This window comes from Pristis pectinata, chromosome 6, assembly GCF_009764475.1.
Source record: "Pristis pectinata isolate sPriPec2 chromosome 6, sPriPec2.1.pri, whole genome shotgun sequence".
Classification (NCBI taxonomy): domain Eukaryota; kingdom Metazoa; phylum Chordata; class Chondrichthyes; order Rhinopristiformes; family Pristidae; genus Pristis; species Pristis pectinata.
The window spans coordinates 4483598-4511215 of NC_067410.1; the positions used below are offsets into that span (position 1 = coordinate 4483598).

The following is a 27618-nucleotide window of genomic DNA, read 5'->3' on the forward strand; positions in this document are numbered from 1 at the left end:
TGATGCAGCTTTACAAAACTCTAGTTAGGCCACATTTAGAGTACTGTGTTCAGTTCTGGTCGCCTCATTATAGGAAGGATGTGGAGGCATTGGAGAGGGTGCAGAGGAGATTTACCAGGATGCTGCCTGGATTGGAGGGTATTGAATATGAGGAGAGGCTTAAGGTGCTAGGGCTTTATTCACTGGAAAGGAGGAGGATGAGAGGAGACATGATAGAGGTATATAAAATATTGAGAGGAATAGATAGAGTAGACAGTCAGCGCCTCCTTCCCAGGGCACCAATGCTCAAGACGAGAGGTCATGGCTTTAAGGTTATGGGTGGGAGGTTCAGGGGAGATGTCAGAGGGAGGTTTTTCACCCAAAGAGTGGTTGGTGCATGGAATGCACTGCCTGGGGTGGTGGTGGAGGCAGATACATTGGACAGGTTCAAGAGCTTGTTGGATAGGCATATGGAGGAACGTGAGATAGAGGGATATGCGGGAGGAAGGGGTTAGGTAGTGTGAGGGTGGTCTGATGGACGGCATGACACGGTGGGCCGAAGGGCCTGTTTTGTGCTGTATGGTTCTATGGAGCCAATTGACCTATCTACCTACATTTTTAACACATGGGAGGAAACTGAAGCACCCAGGGGTAGCGCACGTGGTCACAGGGAGACACTGGTTGCACCTGAAATCAGGATTGAACTTAAGTCACTGAACTGTGAGGCAGCAGTGCTAAGCACCCACCATGCCACCTCAAACCTTCTCTTTCAATCTCTCGTGCTCTAAACAAATGAAATTTCACAAGCAATAACAATAAGAACTTGCATTAATGTTGTAAAATGTTCCCAGGCATTTTACTGGAGAATTAATTGTTTTAAAAAAAAATGAGACCAAGTCACATGATGTATTAGGATGGATAAACAAAATCTTGGGTCAAAGAGAGAGGTTTTGAGGAAGCTCCTGTAAATGCAGAGAGAGGGAATCTTTCCAATTCTCCACTCCTGCTGGCAGTGGAGACTAAATTAATGAACACAACGCTGAGATGGGCAGGTTTTGTCGTCTATAAGGGAGTTGAGGTTTACTCAGACTGGTAGGAAAGTGGAACTACAACGAAGATCAGATCAGCCATGATCTTACTAAATAGCGAGGCAGGCTCACGGGGCCATTGATTTATTTTTTTTAAGCTCTTATGAAAGCCAGGGTTTTCAGAGAAGGGTGAGACCATAGAGGAATTTGATAGAAAAATTTAAACATTGCTGGTTTAAGAGACCAAGTAGGACAGCGAGTATAGTGGTGGAGAGAGAATGCGACTAGGACATCCTTCAATAGCTTTCCTATTATTTTTGCTTGTGTGTGATGAGAGTAGATTATTTGATCAGTAGTTGGCAGAGGAAGGAGTGGTGGTTAATCAAAGGCGATCCTAATCCTACTTTTCCTCAAAAGTGCTTTTTTTTTATCAGGATCTCCTTGAATTTAATCAACAAAGAAATGCCTTGCTCCTTTCCTTTGATCTTGCCAAACCTGGCACTGGGGGATACTTGGATTGTACCAACACCGAGCCAAATAAAACTAAAGGCAGGGCTTGGAGACACAAGAGACTGCAGATGCTGGAATCCAGAGCAAAAAAAAAGCAAAATGCTGGAGGAACTCAGGTCAGGCAGCATCTGTGGAAGGAAATGGACAGTTGACGCTTCATCTGGACTCAAGGGCAGGGCTTTCCTGGCCTATATTGTCCTGTTATCTACCATCTAGAATCATAGAATAGAGCAGAAGATAAAAGGAACACTTGGCTCGTACAGAATCAGAATCAGATTTATTATCACTGGCTTTGATAATGTGAAATTTATTGTTTTGTGGCAGCAGTACAGTGCAAAGACATAAAAGTTACTAAAAATTACAAAAATAAATAGTGCAAAAAAAAAGGAATAATGAGGTAGTGTTCATGGGCCGTTCAGAAATCTGATGGCGGAGGGGAAGAAGCTGTTCCTGAATTGTTGAGTGTGGGTCTTCAGGCTCCTGTACCTCCTCCCCAATGGTAGTAACGAGAAGATGGCATGTCCCGGATGGTGAGGGTCCTTAGTGATGGATGTTGTCGCCTTGAGGCACCGCCTCTTGAAGATATCCTCGATAGAGGGTTGTGCCCATGATGGAGCTGGCTGAGTCTATAACCCTTTGTCTGCACTAGCTCTTTTGAAGAGAAGTTTGGTGTCTTTCGATCTCTCGGTTTGTGTTAAGACTTTCTCACTGCATTTATTTGTGTGTGTGTGTGTACATTTCTCCCTTCCTAATCTCCTTGTGTGTGTGTGCACGTCATTGCCTCTCCAGTGTGTGTCTGTGTTTCTCTACTTCTCTCCTTGCTGCTTTAGTGTTTCCCCTCATAACTTTATTGCCACTTATAAACTTTTGTTTTACTTATTTATTCTTTCTTTCTGTAGGCATGTTTATTTCATTGCACATTCTGGGCTAAATTCTGTCATTGCCACTTTGATGTAATACCCAATTTGCAATTTTTTTAAAGGATTGCCCAATAAATTGGAGGTGAAGAGCAGTGAGTGCAAGATTGTACTGCTCGCACTTAAGGGACCAATGAATCCAGGAATCTGCCCTCCTGCTGCCTGTTGGTTGCAATAAATTTAATTACAAGGGACATATCAGAATTCAAATGGGTTTGCAGAATTCTCTGTACCTTGATGAAATTAATCCATCTCAGGTGAGTAGTTGATGTTTTAAAATATGCTTTTTTTCGGACAGGATTAAGCCAAAATGAAGTTCGTTTCATCTGTGGTGAGGTTTGCGGATTACAGTAATTCCACCGTGTATGAAAATTCAACAATGTCCATGGGCACCACCTCCGCAGCTTCAATGTCTTGGTCGACCTCCACAGACCCCACTAGCACAGCAGCCAACATTACCCAGCCACACCAGTGCCTCGTAGTGCTCTTTGAAGACATTGGTGGATCACGGTAAGTTTACCCCTTGGTTGCCTTTTCTTCTTTGCTGCTGGCTGTGTGATAAATGAGTATTGGGAGAAGGTTGGGGTTGCGTGGGTCTGATTAAATAACAAAGGGGCAAAATGGGCACAGTTGGCCAAATTGTCTCCTGCGCTATATTCAGGAATATTGATTTGCAGGGCGGACGCCATGGTCTGTATTTATTAACCAGAAATAGTCAACCTTGAACTGAATAACTTGCTCGGCCGTTTGAGTGAGTGGTTACGAATGAACCTTCAAACAATCTACTGGAGGACCTCAGCGGGTCTATGAGAGGAGAGGAGGTCATAGTCATACAGCACGGGTACAGGCCCTTCGGCCCAACTAGTCCATTCTGACCATGGCGCCCACCCATCTGTGTCCCAATTTCCCGCATTTGGCCCATATCCCTCCAAGCCCTGCTCCTCCATGTACCTATCCAACTACTTAAATGATACTATTGTACCTGCCTCACCCACTTCCTCTGGCAGCTCGTTTCATGTACTCACCATTCTCTGCATGGAAAAAGTTGCCTCTCAGGTCCCTTTTAAATCTTTCCCCTCTCACCCTAAACCTATGCCCTCTAGTTTTGGACTCCCCTACCCTGGGGGAAAAGACTGCTACTTATCCAAATTATATATGCCCCTTATGATTTTATAAACCTCTATAATATCACCCGTCATTCTCCTACGCTCCAAGAAATAAAGACCTAGCCTGGCCAACCGCAATCAGTGAGGATAGGCAGCAATACCTCCAGCACGGGTATTCTCAACACTGGTGTCCCACAAGGCTGTGTCCTAAGCCCTCTACTCTACTCCCTATATGACTGCGTGGCCAGGTTCTGCTCTAACTCCATCTACAAGTTCGCAGATGATACCACCGTAGTAGGCTGTAGCTCAAGTAATGATGAGTCAGAGTACAGGAAGGAGATAGAGAGCTTAGTGACATGGTGTCATGACAACAACCTTTCCCTCAATGTCAGCAAAACAAAAAAGCTGGTCATTGACATCAGGAAAGGGGGCAGTGTACATGCACCCGTCTACATCAACGGCGCTGAGGTAGAGAGGGTTGAGAGTGAACCAATAGCCTGTCCTGATCCAACCATGTAGCCCCCACGGCCAAGGAAGCTCACCAGTGCATCAAGTTCCTCAGGAGGCTAAAGAAATTTGGCATATCCCCTTTGATACTCACCAACTTTTATCGATGCATCACGATTTGGTATGGCAACTGCTCTGGAAACCAGCCTCCCCTCCATGGACTCTTGTCTATACCTGTTGCTGCCTTGGTGAAGCAGCCAGCATAATCAAAGACCCCACCCACCTGGGTCATTCTCTCTTCTCCCCTCTCCCATCAGGCAGAAGATACAGGAGCCTGAGGGCACGTACCACCAGGCTCAATGACAGCTTCTATCCCACTGTGATAAGACTATTGAACGGTTCCCTTATACAATGAGATGGACTCTTGACCTCATAATCTACCATGTCTGACCTTGCACCTTTTGTCTACCTGCAATGTACTTCCCTGTAGCTGTGACACTTTACTCTGTATTCTCTTATTGTTTGTACCCTGTACTACCTCAATGCACTGTGTCATTACTGTGACTTGATCTGTACGAACGGTATGCAAGACAAGTTTTTCACTGTACCTTGGTACAAGTGACAATAACAAACCAATTCCAATACCAACCTTTCCCTGTTATTCAGGCCCTCTAGTCCTGGCAATATCCTCGTAAATCTTTCCGATAATAGGGTGACCAAAACTGTGCACAGTAGTCCAAGTGTAGCCTCACCAACGATTTATGCAACTGCGACATAATGTCCTCACTCCTGTACTCATTGCCCTGACTGAGGAAGGCCAGCGTGCTAACTGCCTTTTTCACCATCCTGTCTACCTGTGACGCCGCTTTCAGCGAACTATGCACTTGTACTCCTAGGTCCCTCTGTTCCATTACACTTTCTGGTGCCTGACCATTCACAGTATAAGTCCTACGCTGGTTTGACTTCCCAAAATACATCGCCTCACACTTATCTGTATTGAAATCCATTTGCCGCTCCTCGATCCACTTCCCTAACTGATCAAGATCCCCCTGTAATCTACGATAATCTTCTTCACGATCAACAACACCTCCTAATTTCGTGTCATCTGCAAATTTACTGATCAAGCCTTGTGCATTTGCATTCAAATCATTTACATAAATAACGAATAACAAGGGTGCCAACACTGACCCCTGTGGCACACCACTAGTCACCAGCCCCCACCACCACCCTCTGCTTCCTACCTACAAGCCAATTTTGAATCCATCTAACTATCTCTCCCTGGATTCCGTGGAACCTAACCTTCCAGACTAGCCTACCACGCAGGACCTTGTCGAAGGCGTTGCGTTATCCTCCAGTGTGATCACCTTTTCCTGTTGTATAGTGATGAAAACCATATGCATTTCTCAAGCTGTTGCCTAACTTTTGTGTGCTGTTCTAACGTAACCTCCCTGCTCTTATATTCTATGCCTTGGCTAAGAAAGCATTCCTTATGCCTTTTTAAGCACTTTGTTGGCCATCCTGCTGCCTTTAGTCACCTGTGTATTCAGAGTCCAAGGTCCCTCTGTTCCTCCCCACCACTCCATTCCCTCCTGTTTATTGTGTAAATGACTGGCTTGTTGCACCACCCCACCTGCGTTGCTGTTGTTGGATTTGGCTGCTGAAGTCACAATTGCAAGTGTTGGAGCAGTTAAATTCAGGAATGCTGGAGGCCAGATTTATACTGTCATAATTATCTCATGAAGGACTGGAGCTTTATCGTATACAAAATTATGAAGGGCATAGATAAGTTGGATAGTAGGAAGCTTTTCTAATAGAGTGGCCTAAAATCAAAGGGCAGAGGCTTGGGGTAAGGGGTAAGTGATATCAGGAAGAATTTTTTTCACCCAACCTTACTGCCTGAAGAAATGGTGGAAGCAAGTACCCTCACAACATTTAAGAAATATCTGGTTGAGCACTTAAATCGCCAAGGTATAGAAGGTTATGGACTGAGTGCTGGCAAATGGTGTTAGTGTAGATGGGTACCTGATAGCTGGCATGCACATGGTGGCCTGAAGGGCCTTCATCTGTGCTGTATGACTCTATGAGAAATATTAGAGAGACAACAACTTGAAAACAAGAATGGGAATTTTAAAGTTGAGGTATTGTTTATATTTAATAAAGGAAACACCTGATCTCCCACTAATTTGATAATTCAACAGATATTTAAACATGAGGAAATACAGCAGCTGTATATGGTTTCAACCACATCTTCAGCTACTTCCCAGCCCTAATTGTAACTTGTCCCGAGAGTGTTACATGATGCTGATCAGTTGCCCACACAGGCCAACTTTACCAGCTTAAGAACATAAGAAATAGGAGCAGGAGTCAGCCATCTGGCCCATCAAGCCTGCTCCACCATTCAATAAGATCATGGCTGATCTGGCCGTGGACTCAGCTCCACCGACCTGCCTTTTCCCCATAACCCTTAATTCCCCTACTGTGCAAAAATCTATCTAACTGCGTCTTAAATATTCACTGTGTTTTGACTGAGACCAGCTGCTTCACTGAGACCAGACCACGTCAGAGGTGATCTTGGGTTTTTAGCTGTGTGCCTTGGGAGGTGCATTCCCCAGCAGAGCCCTTCTGGGTGGGTGAAAAACTGGAGGATAGTGGATGCATGTCTTTCACAAAGCAGCCATTTAATAAAACCACTCTGTGGGTTGCCTGGTGAGCTAATTGAATTGCACTGAACATGATTTTCTCTCTCTAAACTCAATTCCCTTAAATGGATATTGGAATTGATTTGTGTTTTTAAAAGCCCTGGAGATCAGGGAAACCACTGCTGAATTGCGGTACCTAAAACCTGCCGTACATTGCTTTTTTTTGTTTCACTTTTGAGTCCAGCTTCTTGGCACAGTTTCTGTTCGTAATGCAGAAAATATATTGCTTGCTGATGAATGGATACTTGCTTTTCGGACTCCTATTTTAATTGTTCAATCCATCTGTATTCCCCAACCTCTCACAGTGCTTTCTCCCGATCCCTCTTCCCAGCCTCTCCAAGTCATGGGGTACTGAGGTTGCTTATAATCCCCTCCCCAAACGACTGATGCTCAGACAGGAGCCTAAGCGCCAGTTGTCTGATGGCTGTCAGACCACCAAAGGGCATCATATTTTGCCCATGCTCCAACATGTATTTTTCTGGCCATTGGTGTGTAGCACGCTGATAAACAGTTTGAAGTGGAGCTGTTCTCCTTAGGTACTTATCTAGGTCGAGTGAAGAGCTTGAGGCCCAATATCTCAGACTGAGGAAAAATCTGGGACCTATTGGTGTATCATAGTAATCTCAAGGTCAAAGTTGAGTTTATTGTCATCTGCACAAGTCCATGTGTGCACAGGTGCAATGAAAAACTTACTTGCAGCAGCATCGCAGGCACATAGCATCAGATAAGCAGCATTCACAAGAAAAACATAAATTAAACATAAATTATACACAATTTTTACAAGAAAGAACACAATTGGAACAAAAAAACAGTCCATTTCAGTGCAAAGTGATCAAAGTGGTCATAGTGTTGCTATACTGAGGTAGTGATTAGGGTTGTGCTGGTTGCTTCAAGAACTGAATAGTCGAAGGGAAGTAGCTGTTCTTGAACCTGGTGGTGTGGGACTTCAGGCTTCTGTACCTCCTGCCCGATGGTAGCTGCGAGAATATGGCATGGCCCGGACGGTGGGGATCTTTGATGATGGATGTTGCCGCCTTGAGGCAGTGCCTCCTGTAGATACTACCGATGGTGGGGAGGGATGTGGCCGTAATGTATTGGGCTGAGTCCATCTACTGGACCAAGTTCCCCATTGTGCTATTGCATCTCCTAAGTGAAAGGGCATTATCAGGCACATTGCACTCCATTGCTCTTTTGTGGGTCTGCACTGTCAGAGGTGCTGACTTATGGATGAGACATTAAATTGAGGCCCCATCAGGCACCTCAAGTGACTATAGAAGGTCTCATTGACGAAACTTTGAAGTGCAGTGCCCTTGTCTTCATTTATTCCTCTATTTACGGCATTAAAACAAATGGTTATTTTCACACTGCTGTTTGTGGAGGCTTGCTGTGTGTGCAAATGATCTGCTACACTGGGGAGAGGTGATGGGATTGTGAGGGGGAGGATTAGTGTAAATGGGTGCTTGATGATCAGTGTGAACTTGATGGGCTGAAGGACCCAGTTCTGTGCTGTAAGACTCAATGGATCTATACAGCAGTGATTGCACCTTGAGAGTATTGCATTTATTGTAATGTTTGTTAGAACATCTTGATGTCATGAAAAGAGCAGCAGAAGTACAAGGTCTATCTTGCTTCAACATGGTAATTTCTGCACGTTCTGCTCAACTGTAATGATGTGTTGCACAAAAGCTGTCTATGTTTTGGACAGGGTTGTGGTAACTAAGGGAAATGCATGTCCCTTCCCAATCTAGCAGTGGGCCAGGCCATTCAGCCCCTTGAGACCATTCTATCATTCAATCAGATCATGATCATTCACAGTACTTTCACTGAAGTGTGGTTAAACTAAAGAAAAACACAACTTCCTTCCTTCCACCAAATATCTCCATGGTTCCTGTCCTCCCTGGTTCTGTAATCTTGAAGCACCGCAACCTTCTGAGATATCCATGCCTCTCAAGTCTGGCCACTTGTGCGTCACTGAGTTCCTTTGCTCCATATTGGCATCCATACCTTCAACTACCAGTCCTCTGTCCCTTAAACCTCTGCCCTCTTTCCTTCTTCCAAAAAGCCCCTTTAAAACCTCTCGCACTGATAAAGCTTTTGGTCATCTGCCTTATCACCTCCCGACGTGACTTGGTCAGGATTTGTTTGATAACTGTACCTGTGAGGCACCTTGGGATATCCATGTGAAAGATGTTATATAAATGTGTTGCTGTAAAGTGTGTGAAACAGATGATTCTTGTCAGAGTTACGCATTTTGATTGCATTTTTTCGCCCTCCACCACCTCGCACTTCTCTCCCAACAGAGTTCGGTTCTGGGATGTCTTCCTCCTGATCCCCAATGTGCTTTTCTTTGCGTTTTTGCTCTGGAAGCTTCCGTCAGCCCGAGCGAAGATCCGGGCCACGTCGAGCCCCATCTTCACCACATTCTACATACTGGTGAGTCCTCTGCATCAAATTCACAGTCTGGTGCGATTTATGTCATGGTTCAATGATAACTCGGTAATTTAAAGGCTTTGATCTGCTGCCTAGTATCTCGGGTCATCTCCAATGGCACCCCTTGCCCATTCCTCCTCCTTCTGCTCCTTCCTCCTCCATCCCCACCTCCCCAAGCTTCTGTTGTCGATTGTCAATGTGAACTCAGCGGGGAGAGGGAGGGAGAGAACTTCACACTGCTCTGCCCCTGGCTTCCTCCAGCTTTGGCCTGCTGAACAATCTTCCATTTCCTTCACCCCACCATTGCTGGCTGTGCCTTCAACAGTCTAGGTCCTAACCTCTGGGGGACCCTCTTCAAAGACCTGGGCACATAAGTCTAAACTGACGAGAACAGCACAAAGTGCAGACTTCTGCAGTCTGATGAGAAGCGAGTGAGTCCCCCGGAAAGCCTGATCAATATTTATCGGCCTATGAACCTCACAAAGGTAAATTGTTTGCTCTGCTATTTTACTACAGTTTGTGGGAGTTTATATTGCAATTGTGATTACTCTTCAAAACATATTTCCTTGGCTATAAAGCACTTTGGCCATCCATCTGAGAGGACAGGCAGCACTTCATCTCGCAGTTTGGCACTTCAAGCACTGAAAGTGTCAGCCTGAGCTGTGGGCTTGAATCTCTGCAGTGGATCTGGAGCCAGAACCTTTTGAGACTTGGCTGTTATCATGAACTCTCCTACTTAGTTTCTTTTACTTTCTAGAGAGACCTGAGATGTTTCAGTTGTTGATTGTGGAGGTGAACTCTGTACAGGGACAGAGAACGTCAGGGACAGAGAGCATGCGAATCCCTCACACTTCCTTGAAATTGGAATTGGTTTATTATTGTCACATGTACTGAGGTACAGTGAAAAGCTTTGTTTTGCATGCTGTCCATAAAGATCATTTCATTACACAGTGCATTGAGGTAGTACAAGGGAAAACAATAACAGAATGCAGAATAAAGTGTTACAGTTACAGAGAAAGTGCAGTGCAGGCAGACTATAAGGTGCAAGGCCTTATTATGTAGATTATGAGGTCAAGAGTCCATTTTATCATCTAGGGGACCATTCAATAGTCTTATAACAGGGGTAGAAGCTGTCCTTGAGACTGGTGGTACCTGCTTTCAGGCTTTTGTATCTTTTGCCTGATGGGAGGGGGGAGAAGAGAGAATGTCCGGGGTGGGTGTGGTCTCTGATTATGCTGGCTGCTTTACTGAGGCAGTGAGAAGTGTAGACAGAGTCTGTGGAGGGAGGCTGCTTTCCGTGACGTGCTGAGCTGTGTCCGCAACTCTCTGCAGCTTTCTGGGGTCTCTCCCAAAATCCAAACATGGGAAGTCTGAAATAAAAACTTGAAATACTTAACAAGTGCCACCTGCAATGAGAGTTAAAATTTCAAGTAAGCACTGCATTGTCAGACTTCCCTCTGGCCTCTGGTTTAACAAGGGAAAGTGGCCTGTCGCAATTGTTAAGACACCTGTGCAAATGCCATCCTCTTTTGTGTATTGCTGACTCTCGAGTAACTTATTTGCTTTGACATTGTCCTTGGAAAAGGCGTTTCTGTCATTGCTACATTTCAAGCGACTTAAGTGTTTTTGACAGCTTCAATATAAACCTCCTCGTTCTCCGAGGGTGGCAGATGTGCATGTAGCTGACTTGGACCTGTGGAACCTGACAGAAAAGCAATTGTGTGGTTAGAAATATCACCTCTGTAACAAAAAAAAGCAAAAAATCGAGGCTGTGAACCAAAAGTCAGATACTAGATATCATTGACTCATACGACATGGAATCAGGACCTTTGGACCTCCAAGTTGGCATTGATCAAGCACCTGTTTACGCTAATCCTTTATTATTCTCTTCACATTCCCATCAACACACTCTGGACTCTACGACTCACCTATGTTGGGGGCAATTTCCAGTGGCCAATTAGTCTACCAAACCACACGTTTTGTTTGGGATGTGGGAGGAAACCGGAGCACCCAGAAGAAAACCCATGAGGTCTCAGGGAGAATGTGCAAACTCCGCACACAGGCAGCACCCGATGTCAGGCTCGAACCCGGGTTGCTGGAGCTGTGAGGCAACAGCCCTACTTGTTACATCGCCCTGAAATCCTGAAATAAAAGCAGAGAGGGTGGTGTAAATGCTCAGTATTCCAGGGAACATCGGTGAACAGCTGTTCCCTGGAATACTGTCTGCCTCTTTATTGTCTGCCTGTCTACAACTTATTGCCTGCCTGCATTGCACTTTCTCTGCAACTATAACACTTTATTCTGCATTCTGTTATTGTTTTCCCCGTACTACCTCAATGCACTATGTAATGAATTGATCTGTATGGACGGTATGCAAGACAAGTTTTTCACTGTACCTCGGTACATGGTCACAGTAATAAACCAATTCCAATAAGGGAAACTGGCACAGAAGAGGAGTTGAGCCCTGGTGCAGATTGTATTGAATGGCAGGGCAGGCCCAATGGGCTGAGTGGCCTCCTCTTGCTCATATTTTCTTATGTTCTTGAAGCCAAGAAAAAAGTCCAGCGCACTTACCTGAAAGTCAAGAAAAACTAGATGCTGTAAACCTAAATGAAACCAGCAAGTGCTGGAAATACTCAGTAGGTCAGGCAGCATCTGTGGGTAGAGAAACTGAGTTGATGTTTCAGGGTGAAGACCCTTCATCAGCATAACCTTTCCCAGCACCATCTTTGCCTTGATGTAGGGCACCTGCCAACCAATTTGTGCACAGCAACATCCCGTAGACAACAATGTGACAATGACCCATCTGGTTAATATTGGTCAAAGGATAAATTTGGCTCCCTTCCCTCTTCAGCCAGAGGGTAGTGGGTTCAAGAAATCCACAGAAGTAAAAGGACAAAATGAAGACCAATTCTCCCAATGCAGAAGCAAGAGAGTGCTGCAGTGATTTAATATATATATAACTTCCAAACTGAAACAAAAACTGAAAATGCCTGAACCTCAGTGGGTCAGACAGCGTCTGTGTAGAGAGAAACACAGCTAATGCTTCAGGTCAAAGACTATTCATCATGATTTTCATTAACTTCCAAACCGACTGTCAAAAGAGTCAGCAGACTGCTTTGTGAAGCCACTTTGAGCATGGGAAAGAGTTGGCCGGGCAGTCTCTGAGATGATTCTGAAAGGCAAGTATTTACTTAGTTGTCCTCGATCAATTTTAGAAGCAGTGAGTCATTTCTCACTGGCAGGCGAATAAACAACAGCTGGAGGTGCAACATTTCATCCAGGGACAAGTAGCCAGTCCCACTGTGTGAAACGTTCCTAGTGCGAGCTGTGTGTTTCCTGTGCTGGCTTTGAAGGAGGGACGGGATTGCTTTTAAAGGAAAGAGCCTTGCACCTACGTAATGGCTTGCAGCATCGAAAGGATGAATCTGAGCAAGTCGTTAAAGCTGCTCTGGCACCACCTCCCACCCATATGGAAGAGGAGAGCAAAATGTGGCACCTTCAAGTTTCCCATCACATTTCCACACAACAGTCTGATGTACGTGCAGGAGTAGATCATTTGGATGTTAAAGTCTGCACTGCAGTTCACTGAGATCGTGGCTACCTTATCTCGGCCTTGACTCCTCTCTCCTGCCTCTTCCCTATCATGTTAGGACTTTGGGAGAATCAATCTACCTTAACCTTTTGATGTACTCAATGACTGAGTCTCCATGCTCTCTTCGTAAGAGAATTCCAAATAATCATACCCTTCAGCAAAGAAATTATTTCTCATCCCTGTCTTAGGTGGACAACTCCTTATTCTGAAACTCAGCATCTATGCTGAAAAGCCCCCTCAATATCCCACATAATGCTCGAGCTTCCAGTGCAGGCCATTCCAAACCCCCTCCCCATTCTCACACCGACCTAATGTGAAGGAAATGGTGCAAGAGAGAAAGTTACAAAGACGTGATGCTGGCATATATTTCTTTATATTTTGGGGGGTGCGGGGTAAAGTTTTTAAACACTTCCATGACATCATTTTACACTCTTCTCCAGCACTTCAGCTTACACACTCAGTTCATCCACCATGATCCATTTCTGCTCCAAGGACAATTCTCCGCCTCAGTTTCCTTCCCTCTGTCTGAGTCCTTGTGTTACACATTCACATGATTTACCTTCTACAACTGCCGAGATCTGTGCTCCTCCAACTTTGACTTCTTGTCCAGCTGGGTATTTTCAGAGAGAGACTTCTCCACACCCAACAACCTTTTCTGAGAAGTGATTCTTGACATGACCTTTTATCAGCACAACTCTCTAATTTTGCATTTCTCCCCCCTTTTATTCTGGTGGAGGAAAGCATTCATCTGTGTAACCCCAACACATTCCTTTAGTCACCTTTAAACATCTCGGTTCGACTACCTGCCATTCTCAAGGTACCGTGCCTGTGCAATCTAATGGGGTAATTTCTTCTGCAGGTATTTGTTGTGGCAACAGTAGGCATCACACGCGCTATAGTCTCCATGACAGTCAGTGCCTCCGATGTCGCTGTCGTAACAGATAAGGTAGGTGAAGAGAATCTATTTCTGTGTAAATGAAAGTTCTTCAGGCACAAGTTCTGGATTACTGCTCCTAACAAGAATGCTTTGCCCTTGTGGTTCTGCCCTGGGGTTGGGTGTAAAGAACCCTGTTGTTGCCTTAGATCATTTTTGATCTCTGGAACCTTGACAGAAAATTGGGAGTGACCTCTCGTGTGGAGAGAAGGAGATAATTCTCCCTTCAAAATGTTTCTTCAGTGCAGTATTGAATAAGCTTGATTCCATTTTTAAGATGATCATCTTTTACTGTTTTACCCTGAATACATGGGCATCTTTGTTAGGTTATGGGGAACAGGGTTTGTGTTTCTGGTTAGAAGTCTCAAACGAACAGTAGATTAACTTACACACTTGGTTCATCCATCATGATCCACTTCTGCTCCAGGGACAATCCTCAGCCCCAGTTTTCTTCCTCTTGTCTGAGTCCTTGTTCACACATTCACATGATTTACCTTCTCAGATCTCAATAGTTGACTTCTGGAGATGGTAAAGTCCCAACAACTTGACTCATCTGGTAGAAAATGTAAAATATTTTGACTATTACACATAGGGAGTATTGTAAGTGATGTTTCCCTTTGACACTTCCCTCTTAGATTCTTTGGGAGATTTCACGATTCTTTCTGTTGGCAACTGAGCTGAGTGTGATCATACTTGGCCTGGCGTTTGGTAAGTCATGGATCTTATGTATGTCTGTGTCAGTATGGTGCCTTGATTGATATACTTTTGTAACGCAATGATAGTGAGTCTTTGTTTCATTCTCCCTGGATTTAGGACACCTTGAAAGTAACTCGAGCATCAAGCGTGTGTTGAGTATAACGACTGTTCTTGCTCTAGGATACTCGATAACACAGGTCTGTCTGAATATTCTTGTTTTCTGCAGCAGTGCTGTGTTTTCACACTTGTTCAGTCTGAGCGAAGTGGGTAGCAGGTGCCTCTGAGTCAGAAGATCACAGGTTTCACTCTCACTTGAGAAACCTGAGCACATAACCTAGACTGACACTTCAGTACCAAGGGAGTGCAGAACTGTTTTACAGATGGCTTCAGAGCTTGTCCAGTCTGAAAGGTGAACATACAAGATCCTTTTCAGAGAGGTGAATGGATTTCTCTTGGAATACCACCACCTGCTTGCTTCCCTCTAAGCTGCACACCACTCTGACTTGGAAATGTATCACTGGCACCAAATCCTGGAACTCCCAACCCAACAGTACTATGGGAGCATCTCCTACCAGAATGACTGCAGCTTGTCAAGGGCAAATAAGGATGGGGAATAAACGCTGGCTTTGTCAGTGATGCCTAGGTTAAAAGAATTTCCCTGAACAACATCATTGTGAAAAGTCAGATTATGTGGTCGTTATCACATTAATGTAGGGAGCTTGCTATGTACAAATTTAATGCTCCATTTCGCACGTTACAGTCATGGCAACATTTTAGAAAAGTTTCGATAGCCACCAGGCATTGAGATTGGGAACGACAGTATATATAAATGCAAATTCCATTGAGAGCACATTAGGGATATGATTCTAGTTATTTACTGAGGGAAGTCTTTGCTGGGTGAGCTTCCAGGTAAATCAGAATGTGTCAAAGGGATGTACTTTGAATCACGTATTGATGGCAAAGCATGTTGCCTCTCATTCTTTTCCTCCTTCATCACAACAACACTTCATTGGCCCTAAAACACATTGGAACATCCTGAAAGGTGCTATATAAATCCCAAGTCTTTTGTTTTTTTTCTTGTTGCTAATGCCTCTTGAACGCCACTGTCGTATCTGCTTCCACTGCCACTCCTGGCAGCGTGTTCCAGGCACCCATCACTCTGTGTAAAAACAAAGAAAAACTTGCCCCCCTATCTCCTTCAAACCTTCCCCCTCTCACCTTGAAGCTATGGGCTCTAGTATTTGACATTTCTACCCTGGGGAAAAGACTCTGACCGTCTACCCTATCTATGCCTCTCATGATTTTATAAACTTCTATCAGGTCACTCCCTCTGCCTCCGACATTCCAGAGAAAACAATCCAAGTCTGTCCAACCTCTTCTTATAGCTAGTACTCTCTAATCCAGGCAGCATCCTGGTGAACTGCTTCTGAACCTTATCCAAAACCTCCACATCCTTCTTGTAATGGGGCAACCAGAACTGCACACAATGCTCCAAACGTTGATGTCACAGCTTGACTACCTGAACTGACCCTGAGGAGACCCAACCAGAATTGTTGGGTTCAGGTTGGCCTTCTCTGTACCGTGCCAGCCTGGCTCATTACTTGGTCCGTGTGACGATGGTTTGCATTTATGGCCATGGTCAGGTGTGGAGATAAGTAGCTGGTCTCACGCTGGTTTGGGTTTGGATCAGTTATGCTCGGGTTGGGTTTTTGTTATGTATCCAGATACTTAACAAGATACATCCAGATACATAACAGATACATATCCAGATACTGACCAGGTAGTTTGGTGATGTTGGCTGTAGGTTCAGTACTGATGAATCATGCCACGAGATTCTTCCCATCTAGCTGAGAGGCCGACTGGAGCCCTGGTATACTGTTTCATCTGAAAGACCGATGGTCCTGCACTCCCTTCATACTGTTGTGGAGTGTCAGCCCGAGATCTTGGACTCAAATCTCTGGAATGAGGCTTGAATTCACCATCTACGATGCCAGAGGAACTCAGCAGGCCAGGCAGCATCCGTGGAGAAAAGCAGGCGGTCAACATTTCAGGAAGGGTCCTGACCCGAAACGTCGACCGCCTGCTTTTCTCCGCGGATGCTGCCTGGCTTGCTGAGTTCCTCCAGCGTCATGATGTTTTTCATCTAGATATTCCAGCATCTGCAGTCCTTTGTTTCTCTTGAATTCACCATCTTCCTACTGAGGGAGGCACCACTTAGTCAAAGCTGACGTCCAGTGTCTGTGCAGCACATTGGAAGTTGCAAATTATTCTGTATTCAATCGATACTTTTGGATACTCACAAATGCTTTGGCAAATGTGTGCACAGCGTGATCCCAAAAATGCACTGTGTACAAGGGATGAATGTTATCAAGGGGACCTGCATGCATCAGTGTTCTCTTGGTTTAGAGTTTCAATTGTCCACCTGAGGTACCATTATGAATCCTTCAGCATTACTGTCCCCGCACCCACCCATTCCCCAACACCTGACTCTGCCCACACTCCTGTTCTTATAAAGCATCAGTGCCACCTCTCATCGGGATGCAGTGATGTGGAACTGTTATCTCAAATGTGCTTGTGAACTCTGGCATGCTGGCCTTGTTTCTGGTTTTCCTCCACAGCGATGCCTTTCTCATAATAAAGACTTCCTCCCGAAGTTTATAAAAGCAATGTGCATGGGAAAAACAGAGGTGGGGGGGGAAATGAGGAACATAAATCTCCTTTGGCTTATCTGGTCAACATTTGTATCAACATTTCTATTATCCATCTTTCTAGGGAACCCTGGAGATCTTGTATCCTGATGCACATTTGTCTTCTGAGGACTTCAATGTCTATGGTCACGGAGGTCGCCACTTTTGGCTTGCCAGTTCTTCTTTCTTCTTTCTGGTAAGAACTGCCAATTTGTTTCCGTTAGGGCGGTTAACAAATGTTGATTCTTTGCTTGCAAATCCTTCCCCCTCCTTGAACCCTCAGCTGAAATCAAGAACATCTCCCAGTCCAATTTACTCTTACCCAGAACCTTGTCTCCGACAGGAACCTCCTCCTCTCTCTGTCTTGCTCTTCATTAAAATATGTCCTAGACAAAGAGAATTGAGGTGAAGGTTGTTGTAATCCTTTATTTCTCAAATGTCTTGCATTTTCTCTTTTTCAATCTTTTTATTAGTTTTCAAATTAATACGGATTGATATATAGCATCAATGTTTGTACATGTAATACAAAGAGATCAGGAGAACAATCATGGCATAGATAGTCATAAAGAACAACAAAATATAAAAAAATCTGTAGATCCAATGATCTGTTAGTAAATGAATATAATATAAAAGAAAGGAAAGAAAAAGATTTATTATATAAATTTAAAAAAAGAAAAAAAAACCCAAATCAATAAGAAAAATTATAAACAATATAAACTAAACTAAACAGAAAAATTGCAAAAAAAAAAACAAAAAAAAAGAAAAAAAACTGGGCTAAAATTTCTCGATAGAAACAGAGCAATATTATGTCGTCAAATTCGTTCCTCTAAGTTGGAAAGTTATTGAAAGGGGATCTACATCATGTTAAAATGTTGAATAAATGGACTCCAAATATCTTCAAATTTAAGCGAAGGATCAACAGTACCACTCCTAATTTTTTCCAAGTTTAAACATGATATAGTTTGAGAGTCTTGCATTTTCTCATGGCAAGGAAGCCCATCAGACCATCAAGTCTATGCCAGCTCTCTGAACATTCCCATCAGTCCCAATTGCCAGGTACTTCTCTGTAGCCCACGCTCTCTTGCATGCCCTGATTGCCCATCATCTCACCCTGAATCTCCTGTCACTCAGGGGTAACTTACAGTGGGCAGTTAACCTACCAGCACATCCAGCCAAAACCCACATGGTCACAGGTAGAACGTGCAAACTCTGCATAGACAGGACTTGAGCTCAGGATGGAACCCGGGTCTTTGGCGCTGTGATAACCTCTGCACTGCCATGCTCATCTTGAAAATAGTCAAACTGTGAGCTAATTCTTGTTCAAGCGTGGCTTTAATTCATCAGAGTTCAGAGTCTTGCATAGCATGCCCAGCTGTGCACACAAACTGGTGACTGTGAATCTCACAAACAATGTACAAACAAAATCATCCCATTTTACTGTGCCATAAACTGACTGAGAAGCAAACCTCATTAACCAATTACAGAATATAAACAGTGTCCTTGCTTACTCTGGTTTTGCTCCCCTGGCTTCTTGCATGAGTTGTTCAACCAACAGAACACTTCATCAGAACAGTTTAAGGTCCCACAGCCAGTACATTTATAACAAAGACACATCACGCTGTAGATAGTTAACAATTCCTAGCAGGCAGTCACAATCTGGCTCTTAGGAAAGAAAACATATCTCTCCAGTTTGTGTCATTCCAACCAGATTAACCTTGGTTTTAATTACACTCTGTTCTTTCTCACTTTTTAGTTGTGTCTGCAACAGTGACACCCACGTTCCTTTCCTTTCTCTTTTGCCAACTGTGATTAGAGCTCGTCTTTTCCCAGCTTTCTTAACCCTTTAGCATCAGAAAGTTGCCCTGGTGAAGTTTTCACCTCAAGCTTGCATGTTCTAACAGGGGGCACTGAGTTTCACAGCTCTGGTTACCTGGGACAGCTTGAAGCATTAACCATTGGAGAACACAGCACTGGTTCTCAAATCATTTGGGAACCCTTGGAAGGGCCTTTGGAAGCAGCTTTTTTGGGCAAGCTGCAAGCCTGGGGTCATCTACACACTTTCTGATCAACCTAATTTCACCCTTCACTGTGAGCCCGAGATCTTAGTCTCGTATTCCTGAGAAAAGACTGGATATATTTGACAATACTACCACATTGTATGCAGGCCCATATTGCAGGAGGATTTGACTATGAGAGTAAAGATGTCTTACTATGGTTATATAGAGCACATTGGTGAGCCTGCAACTAGAAAATTCTGTCCAATTTTGGTATCTGTACCGAAATAAAGGATAAAGAGAGTGCAGTGAAGGTTTGCAAGACTGTTTCCTTAGATGGCAGGTCTATTTTATGAGGAGAGATTGAGTGGACAGCCTCTTTTCTCTGTAGATTAGAAGGATGAGGGGAAATACTCAAAATTCTCAGAGGGCTCAGAAGAGTAGATAATGGGAGGAAGTTTCCTCTGGCTGAGAAGTCTAGAACTAGGGGTTTGTCCTCTTTCTGCTTCAATCTGAGGTTCCCACCTGCTTTAAGAAGACCACTATCATCCCGGTACCTAAGAAAAACAAGGAAATATGGTTTAATGACTACCGCCCAGTATCTCTGACATCCACCATCATGAAGTGCTTCGAGAGGCTGGTCACGGCACGCATTAACTCCAGTCTCCCAGCAAACCTCGACCCACTGCAATTTGCTTACCGCCGGAACAGGTCTGCAGAAGATGCTATTTCCCTGGCTCTACACTCATCTCTGGAGCTCTGGCCAATAAAGACACCTATGTTAGACTATTGTTTATTGACTACAGCTCTGCCTTCAATACTATAATTCCAAGCAAACTCATCACCAAACTCCGAGATCTGGGACTCAACACCTGCCTTTGCAACTGGATCCTTGACTTCCTGACCAACTGACCGCAATCAGTGAGGATAGGCAGCAATACCTCCGGCACGATTATTCTCAACACTGGTGCCCCACAAGGCTGCGTCCTCAGCCCTCTACTCCCTATATACTCATGACTACGTGGCCAGATTCTGCTCTAACTCCATTTCCAAGTTTGCAGATGGTACTGCCGTAGTAGGCCGTATCTCAAATAATGATGAGTCGGAGTACAGGAAGGAGATAGAGAGCTTAGTGACATGGTGTCATGACAACAACCTTTCCATCAATGTCAGCAAAACAAAAGAGCTGGTCATTGACTTCAGGAAAGGGGGGCGGTGCACATGCACCTGTCTACATCAACGGTGCTGAGGTTGAGAAGGTTGAGAGCTTCAAGTTCCTAGGAGTGAACATCACCAATATCCTGTCCTGGTCCAACCACATAGATGCCATGGCCAAGAAAGCTCACCAGTGCCTCTACTTCGTCAGGAGGTGAAAGAAATCTGGCATGTCCCCTTTGACACTCACCAACTTTTATCGATGCTCCATAGAATGCATCCTATCTGGATGCATCACAGGTTGGTATGGCGACTGCTCTCCCCGGGTCTGCAAGAAACTGCAGAGAGTTGTGGACACAGCTCAGCACATCACGGCCACCAGCCTCCCCTCCAGGGACTCTGTCCACACTTCTCACTGCCTCGATAAAGCAGCCAGCATAATCAAAGGCCCCACCTACCCCAGACATTCTCTCTTCTCCCCTCTCCCATCAGGCAGAAGGTACAAACCACCACGTACCACCAGGCTCAAGGACAGCTTCAATCCCACTGTTATTAGACTATTGAACGGTTCCCTAGTACGATAAGATGGACTCTTGACCTCACAATCTACCTCGCTATGACCTTGCACCTTTATTGTCTACCTGCACTGCACTGCACTTTCTCTGTAACTGTGACACTTTACTCTCTGTATTGTTTTACCTTGTACTACCTCATTGCACTGTGTAATGAATTGATCTGTATGAACGGTATACAAGACAAATTTTTCATTGTATCTCAGCACGTGACAATAATAAACTAATTCCACTTCCAATGTCCCCAAGTTAAGGGGTAGGATTATTTAGGATGGTGATTTCAATGCAGGAATCTTGTGCAATTTCTGGCCACGTTTTGTTGCTAAGTTGACGGCATCACTGATTTTGCCCAAAAACACAGTAAGATAGCTTAAAGCTCTTGAAGGCTTGTAGATTGATGCCTGTGTTCCAACTTGCTCCAAGTCCTGTTCATCCTTTGTGCTGTGTGACCTGCGTTGGTTGCTGTTCTGGGAATATCTCAGCGACACAGTTCCAAACTACTCCATGGGTTCACCCCACCCTCCTGCTGTTGCCTCCTCTGGTCCCACCTTGCACAGTGCTCTGCGCTGCTGCAGTTCCACCTCGGCCCACACCTGAACTTAATCTCCCCATCCATGGGATCACTGCCTTGTCATACTCCAGGGCAGGCAGATTCAGGATTCTTGGGAAATTCTCCATGGCTTCAGCTGTAGGATCTACTCTGGAATTCCATCCTATGTTCCTCTGTCTTTTTAGAATCCTTAAAACATATTTCTTCAACCAAATGTAAGATTATCTAACGTTTTAGAGTCCGTATCATAGAATTATACAGCATGGAAACAGGCCCTTTGGTCCAAGTTGCCTACTTGAGCTGTGTTTGACCCATATCCCTCCAAACCTGTTGTGGTGGTAAGCAAATTGCAGCAGCAGGTGCAGGCCCTTGCTCAGGCAGGAGCTAATGCTAGCCATAACCAACCTCTTGAAGCACCTCATTATGGTAGATGTGAGTGCTATCGGGCGATAGTCATTGAGGCAACTCGCCCTGTTCTTCTTGGGCACAGGAATGATTGCTGCCCTTTTGAAACAGGTGGGAACCTCCAACCACAGCAGTGAGAACACTCAAAACTCTGCTGCCCATGCCCTAATTCCTGGCACATCTCTTACACCCAGCAGCTTGCCCGCTGACCCACGTTACCTCCGGGTGAAGCAATCACTGCATTTTTAAAATTCTTGTTTTCAAATCCCTCAACAGCCTGGTACCCCTCTCCGACTAACATGCGCACCCACAACCCCCTGAGATATTTTCCACTTCAATTCGGGACTCTGGAGTATTCAACAAATTTATTTGCACACTGTGACTAATCTTTCAGCTGGCAAGGCTCAATCCTCTGTACTGCCCTGAAACCTCTCGACCTCTCTTTCCTCCTTTTAAGATATTCCATAGAACTTCCCTTCCACAGATGTTTAAATTCAAGTTTATTGTAATTGTCATAGGCGTGCATACACAGGGTATAAATGCCATGAAAATTATCATTTTGCAGCGACAGCACAGTACATTACAAGATGAGGACAAACATAAGTTAACATAAATTATACATGTGCAAAATAAACAACAAAAATGTGACACTGATAGAGGGAGAGGGGAAAAAAAAGTCCGAGGTTGTGTTAGGGTTTTTTCAGGTCGGTTCAAGAACCTCATGGTAGTGGGGAAGAAGCTGTTGTTGAACCTTGAGATAAGATAAGATTTCTTTATTAGTCACATGTACATCGAAACACACAGCGAAATGCATCTTTTGCGTAGAGTGTTCTGGGGGCAGCCCGCAAGTGTTGCCACGCTTCCGGCGCCAACATAGCATGCCCACAACTTCCTAACCCGTACCTCTTTGGAATGTGGGAGGAAACCGGAGCACCCGGATGGAAACCCACGCAGACACGTGGAGAACGTACAAACTCCTTACAGACAGTGGCCGGAATTGAACCCGGGTCGCTGGTGCTGTAAAGCGTTACACTAGCCGCTACACTACTGTGCCTGCTGTACCTCCTGCCTGATGGCAGCATCGAGAAGAGGGCATGGCCCGGATGGTGGGGGTCCCTGATGATGGACATCACCTTCCTGAGACGTTGCCCCTTGTTGATGTCCTCGATGGTGGGGAGAGCTGTATCTGTGATGGAACTGGCTGAGTCACTCTACTCTCTGTAGCCTCTGGTGTTCCTGTGCATTGGAGTTTCCATACCAACCATTCCACTGTACATCTGTCGAAGTTCGTCAAAATGCTGCTTGACCCAGAGTTCCTCCAGCAGTTTATTACTTGCTCCAGATTCCAGCATCTGCAGTCTCTTGTGTCTCCATTTTGTTTTTAAATTCCTCAAAACCTTCCTCTTGGACAAAGCACGTGAGCACTTGCCCCAAATCTTGTGTGGGTCCCCATGGAATTTTGTTCTTGTTGTTTGATAGCACTGTTGCGAAGTCCTTGGGATATTCTTGCTATATTGAAGTTGTTGTTAAATTTTGGCCACTTGGATATGTAAGTTGCAGGAGTGTACTATTTAATGCCATTCTAATTGTGTCCCACCTTCTTCAGGTTTACTCAATGATTGTCATTCTTCCAAAAACCCCCCTACGGGAGAGAATCTCCTTGCCCTGTAAGTAACATCACTCTTTCATCTGCTTTACTGGTCTGTGTTTATGAATAAGCTTACTGTTTCTAGCAGTTTGCCCTTCCCTGTGAATGCTCTCTACAGTTCCACACAAAGGCTTCATCCAGGACCATTCTCCACACACATCCAACCTCACTCTCGGGTCTTTCTTTGTTGTCCTCTTGGGATCTTGCTCTCCATTTCGACAACTATCTTTCATTGAGAGTTTGAAAGGTTATTGCCTTTCTTGCCTCGCGCCTGTGGGGGTTTACCAGGACATTGTGGAGGCAGTGGAATCCATTTTACCTTTTTGGGTTTGTACATAGAACAGTACAGCACAATACAGGCCCTTCGGCCCACAATGTTGTGCTGACCTTTAAACCTCACCTAAGACTATCTAACACCTTCCTCCCACATATCCCTCTATTGTAAATTCCTCCATCTGCTCATCTAGTAATCTCTTGAATTTGACCAATGTACCTGCCTCCACCACCACTCCAGGCAGCGCATTCCACGCCCCCAACCACTCTCTGGGTAAAAAAACCTCCCTCTGATATCTCCCTTGAACTTCCCACCCATTACTTTAAAGCCATGTCCTCTTGTATTGAGCATTGGTGTCCTGGGAAAGGGGCGCTGGCTGTCCACGCTATCTATTCCTCTTAATACTGCTGAAGGCTCACCTTCCCCTCCCTTCCTCCCACCTGGCCCCATCTGCCCCATCTGCCCCACCTCCCTCTCCCTCCTCAATCCACCCATCACCTACTGGCCCCTGTTTCTGCCCCCCTTTGTTTACACCGGCTGTCATTCCCTCTCCACTCTCGGTCCTGACACGAGGTCTTGACCCGAAACGTCAACAATTCCTTCCCCCTCCCCCCACAGATGCTGATCGACCCACTGAATTCCTCCGGTGGTTTGTTTTTGGCTCAGTCATACTCTTCTGTGTGGCGAGGAAATAGAACGTCTACTTGTCGTGCTTGTAAGTCCGAGTGTCACGGGCCAGTCAACTGCACCGTAGAGTGCAGTCATTGTTCCAATGTATTGGGATGGAACAGTCGGTTTGTGCTAGTCACAAGGTTCTGCAATCAGCAGCGTTTACAACACTGGATAATGGTCAGAGCTTGCTGCGGTGATGAATTTCCCTGTGGGGACCTTGAAGTGATATTTTCATTGCCCCTTGGGTGAGGTACCTGTGCTCATTTTCTTTTTGTGCCATGAAGTACTGCTGCTCCGAGCAAGGTCAGCGGGGCATCTGGAACCTCGTTGCCGGACAGCGCCAAGACCATGTTCCCGTAACACTGAGCATCAAGGTAAGGGAAAGGAACCAAGTGAGAGCGGAGGATGAAGAACGGTACCAAGTGAACAACCAGGAAGCAAACGTATAGAGTGATAGTCAAGTCAGTTTCGGAGAGGATGGGAAAGAGGGATTGGGCAGAGAGGGGCAAAGGAAGTTGAGAGAAAAAACAGTAACATTAATTATTTTTAATTATGAATTTTGTGTAATTAATTACAGAAATCTTGCAGTATTTTAACTGCTGTTTAACAGTGTTGGGAGGGTAGGTTGTTTTGTGTTGCTGCTTGCATCAGTAACAGAGGTAAAGCTATTGAGCAAGCAGGAGGCATGGTGGTGCAGCGGGTAGTGCTGCTGCCTCACGGTTCCAATGATTCGGGTTCAGTCCTGACCTCCCAGTGCTGCCTGCGCGGAGTTTGCACGTTCTCCCGATTGTGGCCTGGGTTTCCCCCGGGTGCTCTGGGTTTCCTCCCACAGCCCAAAGAATCGCTGATCGGTTAATTAGAGTGAATTACGTGGCAAAATAAAATCAGAGTTGATGGGCATGTGAGAGAGACTAGGTTGCAGGAAGGCGGGGATATGAGGAAAGTGGGAATGGGACTGATGGGATTGACTGCCACACTATTAGGAAGGATGTGATTAAGCCAGAGAGGATTCACAGGAGGGCTGGACTGGAGTGATGAGGAGAAACCGGACAGGCTGGGACTGTTTTCCCTGGAGTGAAGCAGGCTGAGGGGTGCCTCATAGATGTTGGTAACATCATGAGGGGAATAAATAAGGTTTAGACCATGAGACATAGGAGCAGAATTAGGCCATTCGGCCCATCGAGTCTGCTGCACAATTCGATCATGGCTGATTTATTTTTCCCTCCCAACCCCATTCTCCTGCCTTCTCCCCGTAACCTTTTGATGCCCTCACTAATCAAGAACCTATCAACTTCCACTTTAAATGTACCCAATGATTTGGCCTCCACAGCCGTCTGTGGCAATGAACTCCACGGATTCACCACCCTCTGGCAAAAGACATTCCTCCTCATCTCTGTTCTAAAGGAACGTCCTTTTTTTTAATAATAAACGTTTATTCACTAAAAGCACTACAAAAGACAACCAGTGTCAATACACTACATCTAATACAGAAAAGAAGAAACTACGCAACAACATACTATGGTAGAGAATGCAAACTAATACCAACGAAACGCACACGCGACGCTACGCCCGTCAACGCAACACGAGACACTTCAAATAAGAATCGCGTTCGTACCATCCACGGCGCATGAAATCCCCTGAGGGGCCCACCGAGCGCAGAACTTGGCTAGGGTGCCTGCGGAAACCACGTGCTCCCTCTCTAAACGCACCCGCGCGCGCACGTAAGCGTGGAAGACTGGCAGGCAGGCCGACCTGCTGGTACCCTCGGCCACCCGCCGCCGCGTCCCGTGGATGGCCAGCTTGGCCAGGCCCAGCAGGAGACCCACCAGGAGATCCGCCGCGTGCCTCTCCCCGCGCCACACCGGGTGCCCGTGGACCAACAGTGCCAGGCTGAAGTGCAACCAGAACTTCAGCAGCAGCCCCCGCAGATACTCAAAGAGGGGCTGCAACCTCTCGCGCTCCGCGTACGCGTGGTAGACCGTCTCCTCCCGGCCGCAGAAGTGACAGGCGGCCAGGGTGTCAGTGAACCGGCTCAAGAATCGGTTGCACGGCATGGCCCGGTGCAACACCGTCCACCCCAGCTCCCCGATGTACAGCGGGAGGACTTCCGCGTAGAGAGACCCCCACCGGGGACCGCCCTCGCCGCCCGCCAGCAAGATGGACCGCCACGGCGTGTCCGGCCGGCAGACCAGGGCAAGGAAGTGAAAGGTGTGCAGGAGCAGCCCGTACAAGTACCGCCTTGGCGCCTCACGGAACGGCACCGTCAGCGTGTCTGCCAGGCGGCTCAGGTTGTGCCGCGCCACCTCCTGCGAGAGATGCCGGGCCCTGGGCCCGACCAGCAACTCCGGCGGGGCCGGCGCCAGCACGACCGGAGGGGGAGCGGCCGCGCGCTCGCCGCATGACACCGTGCCCCACACCCGCATCAGATCCCGGTAGAACCCGGGCAGTTCCCGCAGGGTGGCTTGGCCGACGCCCGCTGCCAGGAGACGCGCCCCCTCCCGGAGGCAGCGTCCCTGGCGGAGGAAGTAGGTGGCCAGCGCGTGCCACCGCGGGGGGTGCTCCGTGTACAGGTACCTCTGCAGCGCCCAGAGGCGGAGGGCCGTCAGCTGGGTGCGCATGCACACCAGCGCCTGACCCCCCTCCGCCGACAGCAGACTCAGGACCGCCGCGGAGACCCAGTGCCTCCGACCGCCCCAGAAGAAGTCCGTCAACCTCCTCTGGGTGGTGGCGACGAAGACGTTGGGCGGCACCAGCATGGCCAGCCGGTACCACAGCATGGAGGCCACCAGCTGGTTGATGACCAGTGCCCTGCCCCGGTACGAGATCGCCCGGAGCAGACCCGACCAGCACCCCAGCCGGGCAGAGACTTTCGCCCCCAACTCCTGCCAGTTCGCCGGCCAGGACCCCTCGGCCGGGGACAGGCAGATCCCCATAAAGGAACGTCCTTCTGAGGCTGTGCCCTTGGATCCTAGACTTTCCCACTACTGGAAACATCCTCTCCATGTCCATTCTATCCAGGCCTTTCAATATTCAGGAATTTTCAATGAGAATCCACCCGCCCCCCCCCCCCCCCCCCCCCCCGCCATCCTTCTAAACTCCAGTGAATACAGGCCCAGAACCATCAAATGCTCCGTGTACATTAACTGTTTCACCCCTGGGATCCCTCTCTGGACCCTCTCCAATGCCAGCACATCTTTCCTTAGGGGGCCAAAACCTGCTTACAGTACTCCAAATGTGGTCTGACCAATGCCTTATATAGCCTCAGCAGGTAGATGGTCTTTTTTCCCTAAACCCAGAAGGCACAGGTTTAAAATGAGAGG

General features: G+C 46.3%; 1 protein-coding gene across 4 annotated transcripts in view; it reads left to right on the forward strand.

Annotated features, from left to right (window-relative positions):
- tpra1 (transmembrane protein, adipocyte asscociated 1) overlaps positions 1–27618 on the forward strand; it is a 75177-nt gene that overhangs the window by 41291 nt on the left and 6268 nt on the right. For all 4 annotated transcript variants that reach the window (XR_007956520.1, XR_007956521.1, XM_052018565.1 and 1 more), the window contains exons 2-8: positions 2733–2944; positions 8987–9119; positions 13571–13657; positions 14281–14353; positions 14459–14538; positions 17114–17224; positions 23311–23371. Coding sequence is in view for 2 of the 4 variants with exons in the window: in XM_052018565.1 (XP_051874525.1) it covers positions 2745–2944; positions 8987–9119; positions 13571–13657; positions 14281–14353; positions 14459–14538; positions 17114–17224; positions 23311–23371 (745 nt within the window). In the remaining 2 variants the exon portion in view is untranslated. The remainder of the gene's footprint in view (positions 1–2732; positions 2945–8986; positions 9120–13570; positions 13658–14280; positions 14354–14458; positions 14539–17113; positions 17225–23310; positions 23372–27618) is intronic.